We start from the raw sequence: 16176 nt of genomic DNA on the forward strand, positions 1-16176 counted from the left end.
TGAAAGAGGAGTACTGGGTTACAACAGAGCTACGTTCACTGAGTGGAAAGATTTTTGGTCTCAGGTGCAGGCAAGGAAGGTACTCCTGGGTTCATATAGCAAGCATGGCCTCTGACGCTGGCTCATGGTGCCCTCTTGCCTTCATATATTGCAACTGCACTTCTTAAAGCTCTCTGGGACCAGGTGTCCACGTCTATTCTGTGATTTGAAGTATTTCAAGAGACAATTGCATGTAGAGAGAGTGTAATGATGCACACACTTCTTTTTTTAAAACAGACTATTTCTTATTTATTGTCTTTTGTAGCCCTGGCTTACCACTCATTCCCTAACCTGAAAAAGACCCATGGCTCAAACATGCCAGAGAAATGACAATGAAGTACGTTCAAGTGCAGCTTTCTGTTTCCAGCTGAATTTACAGAAGAAATCTGAATGCTTTAGTTCACAGACTATACTGAGCTTATTAAGTATTTCCTCTGAAGCTAAATTATATGAAAGCAGAAATGTGATACTTTGTTGAAAAACAATCAATATTGTACTGATTACATGAAGAGCATACTTGTGAATCCAGACTTACAGATATAATGTAAAATCTATTTAAGCCCAAAAACCTACTGTTCTGTACATGAAGACGTCAGGAAAATCATCTTCTTTCTGCTTGTTTGAGTTGGGATCACAAAAGTTAGCATTAGAATTACACGGTGAGCATGAAATGCTTTTGAAGGGAAGAAACTGCTGTGAAAATGCCAAGACAATGTGACCAAACGAAGGGAATATCTTCTCTTTCCTTCTCTCATCTCCTTTTGTCTCAGACTTGACAATGTCTACCACACAATGCTGCTAGCAGGATAACAGGATACTGTGTCTGACCAGCTGACTGATATGTGATACACCACAGTGACAGATGTCTACTTTATGTAAAGTTGGTTGATGGAAGACCTACAAAACAAATACACCTTCCACTGCCGTAACACTCCATTCAAAGATACTTAGCTACAAGAGGTATAAACTAATCTAGATTCATAGCTCTTTGTTTCGACTGGTGTACATGGTACCTTCTAAATCTTCTGTCCCTTTTCCTGCCCTTTCATGGCTCAGGGTAAAGCTGCCCTCCAGTACTGTAAATACTGACCAGGAATAAACTTTTATAACCTAAAACATAAGAGAAAAAAAAAGGGGAAAATTGGTCCAAATCAGCATTTGTTGGCAACTTCACCCTGCTTTTACTTTTCTCCTTTCTTTTTTCCACCCTGGCCCTAACAGTGTGTGAATGCACCATTGTGTCCTTGTCACGTGTAATTTTGTCTATCAAAGCTGCGGAAAGCTGACGGAGCAGCCAGCTTCCTTATGGAGAGGCTGTCAGTCTTGGCTGTTTCAGGCCTTGCTCCAGATTTGCTCCTGAGGAAGGGGTTTCGGGGTCCTAGACCCCGACCCCCAGACCCAGGACCCCTGTCTGCTCCCAAACCTGGTCCCCTCTCCATCCTCTCACTCACTGACAGGCTCTTCCGGTGCGGAGGAGCCAGAGTGAGAGAAGGATGGGAGTCGTCTGAAGAGCAGCTGTTTGCTCGCTCCAGCCTGGAGAAGGGGGAGCAGATAGGGGTTCCACTGGGCCCACTGCAAACCCCAAGGCGAGGGGTATCAGAAGCTGGGATCATGTCCTCAGGGTCCTCTGGATCAGACTCTGTGTGGCTAAGTTCTGCCTCTCTCTCTGGGTGAGAGGAACACATGTCCGAGGGCTTATCAAAGGGGAATGAGGTGGAACCTCCTGGCGAGTGTGAGCATTCTGCAGGAGTGTATGGAGCTGAAACGCAACGTGTGTCGATGCAGTCAGTGATGCTGGTGTACTCTGCAGCCTTTACTTGGACTCCAGCCCCAAGTCCACCATAGCAACCTCTTGGTGTAAACATGAGGCTGTGGGACTTGACCAAAGGCGGCTCATCCAGGAATGTCGTGCCTGCTGTAGAGAGGTAGCGGCTGCTCTTAGATCGTTCGAGCAGCCCTGCAGAGGGAGGTGGGGATGGTTCCAAATCCCAAGGAGGTAGGGTTGTGTCTGGTAAGAGGTGTGCTGAGCACAATGACAAATCAGCAGCTGCGCTGTCGTCATACAGAGCTCCAGTTGCTCCACTGCTGCCTCCTCTGCCCTCCGAGTGCCTGTCGCCCAAACCGCTTGTGGCAGTGCTGCTCAACTCACGGCCTCCAGGCAGCACCGTTTCCATGGTATCGGACTGCAGCGAGGAGTCTCTCTGCAGAGGTGGGACCACACGGAGAGGATCAAGAAAGACCTCCGTAGGTCCCACCTCCTCAGAAGTTGAGACATAGATATCAATGCATGATGACGGACGGTGCTGCTGAGAAACCGACAGCGTTGCCAGTGGGAGGGGCTTAGACTCCTTGGGGGCGGCAGCTGATGACACAGATTGGGAGCTGTTTGCTCGGTGGAGACTGAGTGAACGCTCCTTAAAGAAGCTCTCGGCTCTTTCAGCCCTGGTTGCATGTTCACTAACGCGACCACCTCCAACATAGAACGAGTGACTCCTTGCTCTTGTAGCCATGCCTGTGGGAGAAGGAGGAGACATGGAGCCCTCGGCTGCTCCCTCCAGCGCCTCCTGCAAGCGGTACGCGTTCCCTTCTGTGCTGTTAAAGCTGCTTTGACGGAGGATGTACGCCGCCTCTGGGCACTCAGCTTGGCGGAGTATGTACGCAGAGTCTGTGCAGTCAGATGAAGTCCGGGAACGTGCTTTATTAATTTCCACACGCTCAACACCCGTCACACGGTCCAGTGCGAGGGCCATTCGTCCAATAAGCTCCTCCATTTGGGCCAGACGAATATCAACAGTCTGAAGTGATGCCTTCATAAAGTGTTCCCTCTCATTAACTTCTTCCAAACGCATTGCCATGTTCTCCACCCTGATGGAGCAGAGTAAAAGAACAGAACAGACATTACAGGCGCTAGGTAAAAAAATTGACTGAGCTCTTTTGATTAGCAGTTCAGTAGCATATGTGACTTTTCTTATAGATTTCCTTTTAGTATGATTTAGTATTTTCCCCAGTTTTGGGTGTTTCGGAGAAATTCTCAATGCAGTTTGTGTTATCAGATTGTCAAATGTGCTTTTTTCATTTGTACTCTGCAGTTGGAATGTGTTGAACATCACACAGAACAGGAGAGACAGAAAAAGAGTATCATGGCAATAAGGATGAGTAATGTATGCAAATGATATGAAAGTTAAGCCGACCTCTCAGATGTGACTCTGATTCTTTCATCGTTAGACGAGTGGAATCTGTCATCCTTCTCTCTAAAATACTCTTCAATGCATTGCTCCTCAAAGTCATGAACTTTCTTCAGCTCATCTTCAGTGATGAAGAGCTCTGTGAATAAAATAAGTTAGATGACACAAGTTAATATATTACGTTGACTGTATTAAAACAGCAAGTTTACTAAACTGATAAATAAAATGCTGTACAACAATGGATCTAAATAATAACTATGAAAACAACATTGTCAAAGTTTTTTAGCCTGGGTATTATACATCTGTCACTCACTCAGGCCATAGTCCCTCTCATCATCATCGTGCTTTCGCCAGCGGCAGCACAGATGCTTGAGGACCATAGTTATGTGACTGAAGATGATGAGGGGAGGAGGAAGGACCGGACGTTCATGAAAAGTCATAATGAGCTGGTAGCGCTGGAACTTCCATACCTGATTTGAGATGGACTTTACCTCGAAGAATGTATTGCTACAAGAAGTCAGACAGATACCAGATCAGCCATGACAGATTGCTTCCACGGAAACCGACAATAAACTGAACTGAATAATCATTGGTCAGGTCAGATTCTAATCACTTGTGATGATTTAATCATTATCTGGTAGATGAACTGGCTCCTTTACTTTGCTGCACTGCTGAGCTGACCTCACACACAGAGAAGATAAATTTATTATGTGAGGTGATGTTGATTACATCTTAATTTGAGCTTCTTGTTCTTAGGCATAATTCCCCTTTGAGAAAAATGTACTCCAACAAGAAGAGCTTAATAGCTCTGCTACATGGATAACGCAATCAATAGTACAATAACAGTGAGAAAATGTCACCATTTAAAGAAAAAACAAAACACAATTCTGTTATGTTTTATTTGATTAACTTTTTTTTTTTTAAACTTTTTTTTTTTTTACCAGTTGTCTCAATGAGATTAATAGATCTCTTTTTCAAGGGAGACTGTGTCAGCAAATTTGCCAACTGTCTCTAATAAGTATGGATTAGAAATGGATTTTATCATTGCTCCTGTTAAATATGTTTGCTTTAACATGCCTTTAGTTTGTTTCACAAAGAGTTCACTTACTTGAACACAGCTATGAGTAAGTTAACCAGCAGTATGTTGGCCACCAGCAGGTAGCAAGCCATGATTGCTGGGACAATCCAAGCACCCGTTTTACAGGGAGGGAGGGCCACCACCACCCCATCCTCTGTAGTGATGTTCTGTCCACAGGGAGCTGCACAAGGCCACAAAATGAACACACATGTTTACCCAAGTACACCTGAGTGCCATGGGACAATAAATATGCTTAGACAGACATTTAGATCCATTTACAATATTTTCATAGTGTTAAGATGCACAGTTATTGAGACATACATGCAAATACACAACATAAAAAACAAAGTTTGAACTTATGAAAAAGAAAAAAAAAACAAAACAACAGGCATTCAAAGATATGTTGCATTTTGAGTATAGAATCATGACACCAAATAAAAATACAGGCAAACCTGAAAATATCAAATAAATATTAGAAGCATGAACTATTTTGTATGCTTCTTTTCTGGAAGGAGTTGGAAACATGAACACTTTAATGGCGGGGGCTCATGTTCAGAAATGTGTATCTGAAAACAGAATGCACACAACACATTTGTCATCACTTGTGTTTACAATATATTTAAACAAAGGTTTAAAATATATTGTCACATATGGGAGCAATAGCCTCATTCAACAATGGTCGATTGCTCTAAATAATTTGAGATGTTATTATTTTTTTTGGAAACTTTGTTTTTTCCATCTGCGATGGTTCAGTTGCTGTGGCTTGTCTGCAGAACATTCAGCATTTGTCCTTGGTTTGTTTGCCTTTGAGAGTCATTCTCATCATGCTCATCATTGCTTGGTGTTCAATTGTCTCACACAATGTAGCCCAAAGACAGAGAACTGAAGTAATTATTTCTTTTTTACCTTAAAAAAATTTGGATTTAAAAACTCTGACAACTGAACCACGTGAAAAAACAGATTACATGTGAGAATGGTGGATAATAACCTTCTTCTGGTGCAGATGCATGTGTTATGCCTGTACAATGTGACATTTATGCTTGTGCTTGGTTATTTGTGAAAATGTTGGGCATATTAGTTGAATTATTTGAGCAATGGTGAAACTGCTCTGGTGAGAAGCTGAGTTGGTGTATAGGGAAGGTGATATGCTTTGTATGACAGATGACATTATCATGGCAGGGCCACATATTTAAATTAAGCTAACCTCATGACATAATCAGGGAAGGAATCATCAAAGGACAAATCTTTGATAATTCATCTTAAAGTGGCAGCTGCCCAAAAAACACCATAAAAGTATTAAATCACAGTTGAAAAGTGTTCCTGCCATAACAGGACCATTTGCCAGTTAGTCCCCAAAGCTAGTCAGAGTAAAGTTGCTTGCAGGGTATAGCCTAAGGTCAAGCTACCAGCTGTCTCAGTCAAACATATCAAGTCAGGCTTACATTCACTTTAGATTTTTATGGACTGATTAGTATTAAAAATGGTGCTGATATCCAGTAGCTGACCTGAGTTACCAACACAAGGGCAACTTTAGCCTTCGAGTGTGGAGCTGCATGCACACTTTTGTATCAGGTGACCTCTACTGGTCGGAATGGGCATGGCATGGTGTTAATGCGAGAAGATGACAAAGGAGAGGTGGGATAAGTGATGCGAATAAACTGAGGTCTATATGTTTAGATTTACTGGGATTTTGACTGCACTGGGCAGTGTGGGATGGACCATTACTACGCCAGGTTCCGTGAGTTCGAAAGTAATTTTCGACCAGCCAGAGTTTTTCATTCAGCCTTTGCTGTAACTTCCTACTATGCATATCTGAAACAAAGAATGAAAACATTATTTCAGATCTCTTCTCTTTGGGCCACTCCTCACATTCTGTACACGCCATCATAAACTGGTAGACAACAGAACAACAGACAGATTCACCCCCTGAAAGAAATTTTCTCACAGACACTTCTGATCACTCCAGCACTCTTGATTTATTAAGTCAACCCTTCACTTTGTAAATAGTATGAAATGAATAGAGAGAAAATATCATGACAGCACACACTAATGTCCTCATCTGATAAATATAATACAAGCAAGATTTTTGATGCAAATGTTCTTACTAGCAGCATTTTATGTACAATGTGTGTTTCAAAAACATTTATATTACAAACTTAATCAATGAGATAACGCTGCATTTGGTTAATTGTTCTATTCATTTCCTCAGGTTCAGAAAGTATCCTCTCATGAACTTATAAACGCTAATATAATTCAACAGTTTACACCTTGAACTTACGGTCAATCTGGTCAGCAAACACTTCTCCGTAGATCATCCAGTAAGGCATGAAAAAGATGTTCCTAGCTAGCATCCAAGATGGGTCTTCATTAGGGTTTAGTATGGCCTGGCGTGCCACCCCAAAGCTCATCAGCACCACCAACATGATGATCACAAAATACATCATGTCGATCATCTGAAACAGACAAAGGAAGAGATGAAAAAAATATTCACAGAAAGAAAACACTGAGACAAAAAAAGGGAAATAAGGGAGGAGTTCAAACAGAGGAATTTTGGCCCAACTGAACTCTTTCAATAATCTTGTTTTGTTTGTTTTTATCTGTATTCCTCTTTGTCTAAGGTGGTCATTTAGATTCTAATAATGATCAGAGTTGTTTTGAAATGTTAAATGCAATACTCTATTTGTATTAAATTTGTTTTAGACTGAGAATTATTACATAAGTTATAAGGTTGAAGAGACGCTTTCCCTTCAGTTTGATTTATGGTCAAACAATCTCTGTGAAACTGTGTCTTTTTTAATTGAAATTAGTTCACCGTTCAAATCTAAAAACACGGCCCTCACTTGTTTTAAAAAAATCCTGAAATGCATATGACACTGGCTAAAATAAAAATAAAGTATTTCATAGTGGTAAGAAAAGGCAGACAAAAGGCTTTTTACAAGAACCTTTTCCTTAAATTCACAAAGTAGCCTCTGTTTGTCTTTACTTCACTAAAGCTGCACTGACATCAAACCAGCTTATAGTTCTGCGGTATCACACGCAGTATGCCACTGAGCTGACTGACTCTCATCTCTTGCTCATTCTCGTCTCTAACTAACTCCTGATTTTCATATCAAAGGCTATGTGTCCAGTGGTACACAGTCCATGTCAAAGGCAATCAAGCATCAGATAGATTAAGATTTAGGTCTTCCTGCATGAATCAGTGGCTCTGATCTTGCACTCAATGAGATCAAACAATCAAGTTAAGCAGAACAGGAGTTTGAGCAGAACCCTGCTTGCATTCCACAGATTACATTTTAGCAACTCTATGTGATGTTACAGTCTGAGTAGATCATGTTGAGATGAGAAGCTAAAAGGGTAAAACTGCTGATAAGAAAAATACAAGGCCTACACACAACCACACAGCTGCCCTCCCCTGCCTCCTCTCACCATCTTGCCAATCATCATCACATAAGGACCCAGGTACTTGTTGACTCCGAAGATGTCAAGCAGCCGGATGTACCAATAGATAATGTTGACACAGTAGATGACTCGCCCGTAGCTCATGAGTGGAGGCTCCTGGAGACGCAGAACCATGCCAACGGAGAATATAAGGATGGCCATGAGGTCTGTGATATTCCAGTACTCCTGAAGCCACACCTTTACTTTCTGTAGCAACTTCCCTGGCTCTGACATTAATATCTAGAAAATAGTAGAGGCAAGAGAAGAAGATGAGAATGCTTCAATGCAGGACTGGTGCAGAGGTGTTCTCAAACACATGAATTGATGGAGGGGAACAAAGGAACAGCAATGCATTATATCATACCAACCATAAGAGGGCAGTATGAGTTCAGCAATCAGAGAAACATCTGAGGAGTCATTATTGCGCTACTGAGAAGGATGTGACACAATGAGTAATGCATTTCATACACTTACGGTCCAAAAAGTCAAAACAAAACCCATAGTAGGGATGAGACTTGTTACATTTTCTATTTCTTTTCCTTCTTTGTTTTCACATTTCTCTGTCATGCCTCCCTTTACCACCCTCCTGCTCCCCTTCTCTTTCACTTCGATGTGCTATTTTGTTTCCTGTTCACTGATCCATCATTGTTTTCCTTACTTAATGTGGCCGTTAAGAGGACAGACATTATGTCTATGTCCATTACGTCCATCACCAAAGTAACTGAATTAAACTGTATGTGAGATTACAGTGACTTGCTTCGTGTCCCACTTATTACTTAGTGTGCTCAATACATCTCTGCATTTACAATGCACATCTGCATTCAAGCACGGTCATTATCTACTTTACCTCTCTCATCTTTTCAATCCCGTTGGTGAAGATGTAAGCAATGACAATCCACTCTTGAGGAGAAGGCCACAGGTCCATCTTCACCAGGACTATGTAGTTAAACAACATCAGGTATCCAACGTATGCCATCTGCATGAAAATATATGAGCAGAGGAGGGAGAGAGGCCATATTTGTAGTTGGATGTTTGAATCCTTCTCCCACACTAGAAAATTGGACATAATTAAAGTTCAGCTCATTAAAACAATCTTCACTTTAGCCTTCATAGTCTTTTTTAAGGAGTTTCTATGATCAAGATAAAGGTATCACCATTATCTTCTGGTTAGGGAAGTTCCAGTGGAAAATTTTGTATTAAGATTAAAGTAACACACTTTATCATATTTTAACTCCAGATTAAAGCATTAACAAAAACACTTGGAAGCCTTTGTTTTTTAATTCCAAGTCAAGTATTCCACTGATGTCAGCAGGTGAAATGATTTTAATATGTGGGATTGAGACTGTTCTCATTAAATTCCCCATGCACACCTGGTTAATATGATAAGTCTGACAATGATTATTAAAAACCAGCAGTGCCAGCAGCAGGTGACAGGTGTGAATACAAATTATGGAATAAAATGAAGCCCACAGTTAGACTCAGACTAAACTAAGCATCTGTTCTACAACTTCATTCACTTAAAACGGCTGCAGAATCATTTTCTTTACACCTGAAGGGCAGAGAAGGAGAGGTGTGAGGGGGACAAAAAGGAGTGAAAAGAAGGACAAATTGGATTAAACAAATGACAGTCAAAACATCCTGATAAATAAGCAAATAAACGGTAAGCTTTCCTGCTGTGGTACAGAGATGCTTTCCCGAGGGTTAAAAGTTGAACATGTCCAAATGTAGAAAGCAAAACATCAGCTTCTATCACACATTAGACACACGCTCACAGGCAGAAATAGCACTTAAAGAAAGCTATTTGAAGGGACCAAGAATAACAGAAGCTGAAAACACAATGTTGTGTAGAAACATGAAAAGACACACTCTGCTGAAAGCTCACTTTTCCTTCTAATCCTAAATATCCAAACATAAACTTTAAATCTAATATAAACAGAGGTGATCTCCCATAACTTATGTTTTAGTGTATTCTTACAATAGTAATACAAAATCTTTACAGTGTGTATGCCTTCATTACCATCCCTCCTCATTATCCAGTACTTCTCTCACCATGTTGCTTCTACTGTTCTCCCCCTTGCATTTACCTTTTCCACCCCAGGAAGGCTGCGTAATGACAGGGTGGAACATGAGCCTAATGACAATGGAAGCTGTGCAAAAGTAGAAGCTAATGGTAGGGATACTGCAGCTGATGGTGTTGCAGAAGTACAGTAAGAAAAAGACAGTGCCCACAGGAGAATGTAGGAGGTGTTGCTGAAACCAGCACTAACCGTATGGAACCAAAACTTGACAATTGGAGCATTGTAGAACTCGTATATCTTGCGTCCCATGGGGATAAGGCGGTGGCGGTTCTGAACCTCCTCAACATCTTTCTTTCTGGATGTCTCTGTGGTTACCTTACCCAGCATTGCCTGGGTGAATGCGGACCCCACATGGAGAAAATGGAGGAGGCAGGGAAGGGTGTGAAGATTTAGAGAAAAGAAAAAGATAAATGAGTGTGGGAAGAGGGATGTATGATTTATGAAAATGCAAGGTAGGAGGAAATAATAGAGATGGAGATGGAGATGAAGACAAGAATTTGAAAATGTGGGGGTGGGATGGGGACGGGTCAGATAAAAGAAATAAAGAGAAAAAGGAGAGGGTTATATGATGTGCAGCAGTTTATATATTATAATAAAAGAAGCAAGCACGAGCAATGCCATCATTCCAAAATGTGAAATGTGTGTGTGAGGTGGAATTTGACCAGTATCGTAACACAGTATGACGTAGACAAAGACACTCATGGATTGTGTCTCAGACAACAATCAGGAGGCAGAAGATAGACCATGAGATAAAGGCAGAAAAAGGACAGAAAAACAAAGGGAAAAGATAAGACATAGATATCTCATTTATATCTGTGACACATGTCCTGATCCATGAGAGAGGGTTCGGAGCCGACCGTTTTTAATGGGTCATGATCTTAATGTCAAAGCAACACCAGATCTCTGAGGGAGGTTATTTATGATATTGTATTGTAAGTTATGAGGCAAACCTGGGCAAAGGTAAACATTTAAGAGCCAGTCTAAATAATTTAAATATTTTTTAATGAAGGGGACTGGTCCCCAAAATATACATAAAATAGTGACAAAGTCATTCATATGAAATCAGATTTGTTACTTTTGAGGAACAGAGCATGTATATTCTCCCCAAATCTCTGAAACAGATATAGTTTTGTCCAAGGAAGGCACAAACTGGGCCTTCAAAGAGAGCAGGTTCAGATGTCAGTGAGTGAATCACACTATACCTTTCCTGCACTAATTCCCAAATCAACAAGTACAAACAAGATATTTTACATGCCATCTCATTATTATTGTGTTTTAACTTAAGCATGTGAAGATACAACAATACAATCTCCCTCGGTGGTGAAGCAGTTTGTGTCTGTATGAATCTTTGCGGGATTCACAGGAATCCAAGAGAGCATTTGTGCAGTCAGAAGCCAGGGCAATAGTAAGGGAATTATTGCAAACGGATACTCTGGCAACAAGGTTCTTTGTTTAATGCCAGAGTGCCTCAAGGGCTTTCATTGTAACAGGACCCATGTTGTGAATGTTTGCACTGGCTTGCTGACTGAACTGTATGCAGATGGAAAATATGTAGTGGCACTCAAAACATTCAGTTACAGTTCAGTCATTTCACCAGACAACCCTTGATACAGTTTGGGTATTGAAATTACTTTCCAAATTTTACTCTTCATTTAAACACACAAACTGGATCTTGGTTTTCTCATCAGACGTGAATTGACTGAAACAGCACATGTTGTACTCCTGCTGTACATCCATGTCTATGCAGATGGACCAACTCTTTCACTGTGAGCTACGAGAAGGTGCTCAGCCTCTGCATTAATGAAGCCTTGCGAGAGCAGGCGAACACGGTTATATAATGCAAAAGCCTGGGCCTCCCATGCTCAGCAGCTGACATGCTGAGTGGTATGCTGCAGCAAGCCATCACTGATGGGAGAGAGTGTGGGGCAGCAATCGGCTGGCATACAGTACTGTACCTCAATCAGACCTGAGCTGGGAGAAAAAGAGAGAAAGAGCTAGAAAGAGAGAGGGATTTGAAGAGCAAACGGCTGAAAACAAAAGAAAGAAAAAGAAGCAAAGAGAAAGTAGGGAAGAAGACAAGAAGGAAGGAAAGTGAAGAGCAGAGGGAAACAAAGGAGGAAGGAGAGAGAGGGAGAAACATACACGAGGGAACCCACAGGCGGCGACAGACTGAGACGCTACAACTCCACACCATGTCTTTACTAAGACAACGAGAAACAGGAAAGGCTGATGTTACCAGAGGGGTCCAGTTGGCCAGAATAGAAAAAAAGTGTCTGTGTGTGTGTGTGTGTGTGTGTGTGTGTGTGTGGGGGGGGGGCGTGAGCATATGTTTACGCATATCTCATAGCAGCCAGTCAAAGCTGCTTCAAATTAGTCCACAAGAGATATTTACAAAGCGAACAGAATGTGGGCAATGAGGCCAGTGATCAGTTTTATGATCACTGATGTGGGTTCTCTCACCACGGAGTTGTACTGCGTCTCACAGTAAGATCTTACTGTGAACTCCATGTCTTCCTCCTCCTTTTCCTTGACTGGTTTCTCTGGCTCCTCCTCTTCCTTCTCCTGCAGGTAGGCCTCCTGATCCTGGGGCATGTAGGACATCTCATCCTTGTTCTTGAACTCGAGACTCAGGATGGAGGGTGGAAGAAGGAGGCCTAAAATCACCTGGTTTATGAGGAAGTGTAGAGGTGGAGAAAAGTCAGATGGAAGAGCCGGATGTGATAAGTTACAGGACACAGGTGTTCAGTTTCATGAATAGCTATATCCTCCTGGCTACCAGGAAAAAAAATGTGTAACTACAAATGTCCACTACGGAGGACATTGCTTAAACTTTTAATTATTGTAGTAAAATATAGTCATATTTATCTAAGAAACGATTTAATGTGTTTATAAGATACTCAATGAAAATATAACTACAAAATTTCAAGTAAAGTAAGCAGCACAAAGAAAAGTATTATGCACTTTTGCTCTTCCCATAAAACATGCTTGTTGCTATGGAGGCCATTTTTCTTGAAGAGAGAAAGAAAGTTCACAAAGCCCCACTCCCACAAATGAGGTACTATTTAAAAGCACTAAATGTCTTCTTTAAAGACCAAAAGGTGTTAGTTCAGTAGCATTCAGGGAGATGAAAATATTTAGGTTTACAAAAGGTCCTCCACAGAGGACAAATTGAACTACTGGTAGTCAGGAGGTTATAAAAATTAGGACGCAGAGAATCTGGAACAAACTAACCCTCGTTAATGGTTGCAATACAAACATGTGAAACTCAGTGCAGAAATGTAACCCTGTAAACACCTGTCCAACATGCTCCAGCTAGTGTGCAGCTGAATGAGAATGCTATGAAACTGACAACAGCTCTGACACGGGCTCTCATGAGGAAGTCAATTATAAAATCATTACTTCAGACAGGTAGCAAGGATACTCTGCTGCCACAGCAGATGAGAGCAACACACACTCACAGCAGATAAAGCAGGCATTCAGCTGCTGTAAACACTTCAGATATGATAGTCAACAAGAAAAAACAAGTAAGCTACAAAGTGAAGATGGGTAAATCCCAGGGGAAAGATGAGGAATATGGTTAAGAGAGGCATATAAAGAAAAGTGTAGTCAAATGTTATGTTTTCTTTGTAAGCTTCATTGTTTTGCTCTGACATATGGTGTAACTGAACAGAAAGCTAATTGCAGCTTGAACCAATTCCCGGTTTTACCACTGAAAAAAAATGTGTAATGATCAACGCACCGGCGTAGCTGGATGATTAAATGAACAGATGTAGGTAAAAGGATAGTTTCACATTGAAAAAAAAAGCAAAGAATGCTATTATAACAGCACAGAAAGTGACAAAGTGAAATAAATTAAAGACATTAAAGTTGTCAGGCAGCTTCCTGTAAACATGAGTTAGACAACAAAAAGGTCAGACATTTCCTTCCATTACCTTAGCTGGAGACATACTGTTTTAACAAGATTTGGACATCGTTGTTTTTTCTTTATCATGTCCTCCTGGGGTCTCTGAATCTTGTTTGTTCCATTATGATTTTGTCTCTGTGTTTCTGCTCTAGAGAGTTTATCCCCCCTCCCCAATTCCCCTGCAAGATCCCAAATCATATTCACTGCACTACAAATCTGTCCTGCTATGAAAAATCAGCCAACCGACCAGACCATCATATCACTTCACCCCGTGACTGTGAACGTAACCTTCAGCAATTCTCAGGGTGTCTTTTTCATTATAAATAAGTCTAACCTTTTTGGTTGGAGCAACTGCCCTCTGTCACCCGACTACCAGACATCTTGGGAACAGGCATGAGCAAATATTGGTTAGAACGTGCTATTCCTAACTGGAACCGTTCCCCTTGACCCTGAGGGGTGATCACCACATAAGCATCAATATGAAATATTAACGCCTCCCACTGAAGATACTGTGGTTAAATCAGTGTTGTCGAGGATGTGCAGCATTGTCCAATATGGTTAACAGCCTTTGCAGCATATTTTTCTGTAATCCGCTCCGGAGTAACCCCAACACAGAGCAAATCTTCTTCATCAGTGTGTTTAGTTTCTTACAGTCTCAATATAGCAAAAACACATTTTTTAAAATCTGCTTCACAAAGCTAAAAAACCTTTCAACATCTTAGTGCAAATTTGAAGGACAAAAGCTTCCTCCATGAGCAGAGTCTGCTCTCTTCCTTTTTCTTGGTAGTATTAGTGGTGTGCTTTTTTCAGTTCAGGTAGTGGTTCAGGGGAACACTTTCTTGTCGTCCATTATTTTTACCTCTTCTCTCAGTATGGAAATAATGTTAATTTTATTCTTGATCCTCCAAAAATCCATCATCACCTCCTTTATCTCGTTTACATTCCAGATGACAACTGTGACAACCGTGTCTGATGCAACAACGTATGAGGAAAACAAAACTAAATAAAAAATGGAAACAATCTGCTAAACCATAGGATCACTCACCTTAGAAAAACATCAACAGGCCCAACAGGCCAGCTAGTTACCAAGCCTATGCTAACATATATGTATACTTAGAAGCTGTGGAGGCAAGAATTCTTTCAAAATCCTGGATCCAGACAGTGATCTGGATCACCCTCGAATTTTAATCACTTGTTTTTTTTATTCCTGACATTTCCTGTTAAATTGATCAGAACCAAACAGATAGAGATAACAACATAACATAACTTCTGCCATGTGGTGGCAGTAAGAAACAAACTAAGAAAAAACTCAGTTGTTTAAAATAGTTTTACAGGTCTTAGAAGTGGATGAAAACATTTCCAGTTCACAAATAAGTAAAATGGTCAATAATTATATAGCAGTCAGAGGGAGAAGTACATGAACCACAAAATTTAGCAGTTCATACAACAGTTACATTCAAGAACAGTGTTTCTGTCAGTATAATGAATAGGTGGTAAGTTTCACGAAGGAGTTGATAGAAAAGGATTTTACCAAGGAATTTCACCAATCAAATATCAATATATATGAATAGATGAAAACAGTTTTAAATGGCAAAAGACAAAAAAAACCCCTACAAAGCCAAGTTAAAAATGATAAATGCACTGTTGGAAAAAGGCTGATATGGGTAGCATTTGGACCATTTCTGTTTGAGTCTGAGTTAAACGAGTGAAGCCTCAAAGAAAGAGTTAAAACATCAGACTGTGACATCTGAAGGGATAATAAGTAACAATGACAACACCACAGCACAAGTTGTTTGACCAAAGAAGCTGATGTTTTGGACTGGCCAAGTCCAAACTATTCAGTAGGGAGGCTATAAAGGACCTGGAGGGAACAGCTTGTGGGGGGGGGACCATCAACTTCCAGCAGTTTACAATGGTTCTGTCCATAAAAATTCCCTGATTCCTCTTGGTTATTATCAGGGATGGATCGATAGTTACTAGAACTGTTTAGCTGCAGTAACTTTTTCTCAGAAGGGTCATACCAGATTCTGTACGGTTCCTTTAATATAAAAAACAGTATTAGTGATTTAAAGATGTTTTCCTCAATAGATAACTCACCCAGTGTCATGTATCTTTTTTCAATGACACACTAAATCTACTTTTAAGACATGCCAATATCTGATTGGTGGTCATATTTATGGAGAAATATTCACAACGTCTCTTATCAGGCATGCTCTCCTTTTTTTTTTTTTGGCAGTGGTGTTGACCGAAAAACAAACCAGCAAGTCTCCCTGCAACTTCCCTACATTTTCTTACATCAGAGGTTCTTGTAAAATGTCCACTCAGCAGATCTGCAGGGGTGATTTGGAAATCCTCTAAAGTAGTTTTCCTTGGGGGGTGACAGATTCTCTAATTACTCTTTAAGTCTTCCTCAAATACTGTGAGGAGATGAAATTCTCCTACACGACCTGCGGC

At 40.8% G+C, this 16176-nt stretch overlaps 1 protein-coding gene across 7 annotated transcripts in view; it reads right to left on the reverse strand.

The window, feature by feature from the left end:
* Window positions 1-1286: 1286 nt before the first annotated feature.
* trpm3 (transient receptor potential cation channel, subfamily M, member 3) overlaps window positions 1287-16176 on the reverse strand; it is a gene marked incomplete at both ends in the record, with an annotated part of 138639 nt that continues 123749 nt past the window's right edge. For 3 of the 7 annotated variants that reach the window (XM_079250682.1, XM_079250681.1, XM_079250687.1), the window contains 10 exons: window positions 1287-2904; window positions 3231-3363; window positions 3538-3731; window positions 4333-4483; window positions 5986-6114; window positions 6581-6755; window positions 7729-7980; window positions 8588-8716; window positions 10008-10148; window positions 12279-12482. In XM_079250682.1, the coding sequence (XP_079106808.1) occupies window positions 1287-2904; window positions 3231-3363; window positions 3538-3731; window positions 4333-4483; window positions 5986-6114; window positions 6581-6755; window positions 7729-7980; window positions 8588-8716; window positions 10008-10148; window positions 12279-12482 (3126 nt within the window). Of the gene's footprint in view, window positions 2905-3230; window positions 3364-3537; window positions 3732-4332; window positions 4484-5985; window positions 6115-6576; window positions 6756-7728; window positions 7981-8587; window positions 8717-10007; window positions 10149-12278; window positions 12483-16176 lie in introns of all 7 variants that reach the window. The other 4 variants (XM_079250683.1, XM_079250684.1, XM_079250685.1 and 1 more) reach the window with 3 other exon arrangements.

This window comes from Telmatherina bonti, assembly GCF_933228915.1.
Source record: "Telmatherina bonti genome assembly, chromosome: 13".
Taxonomy (NCBI): domain Eukaryota; kingdom Metazoa; phylum Chordata; class Actinopteri; order Atheriniformes; family Telmatherinidae; genus Telmatherina; species Telmatherina bonti.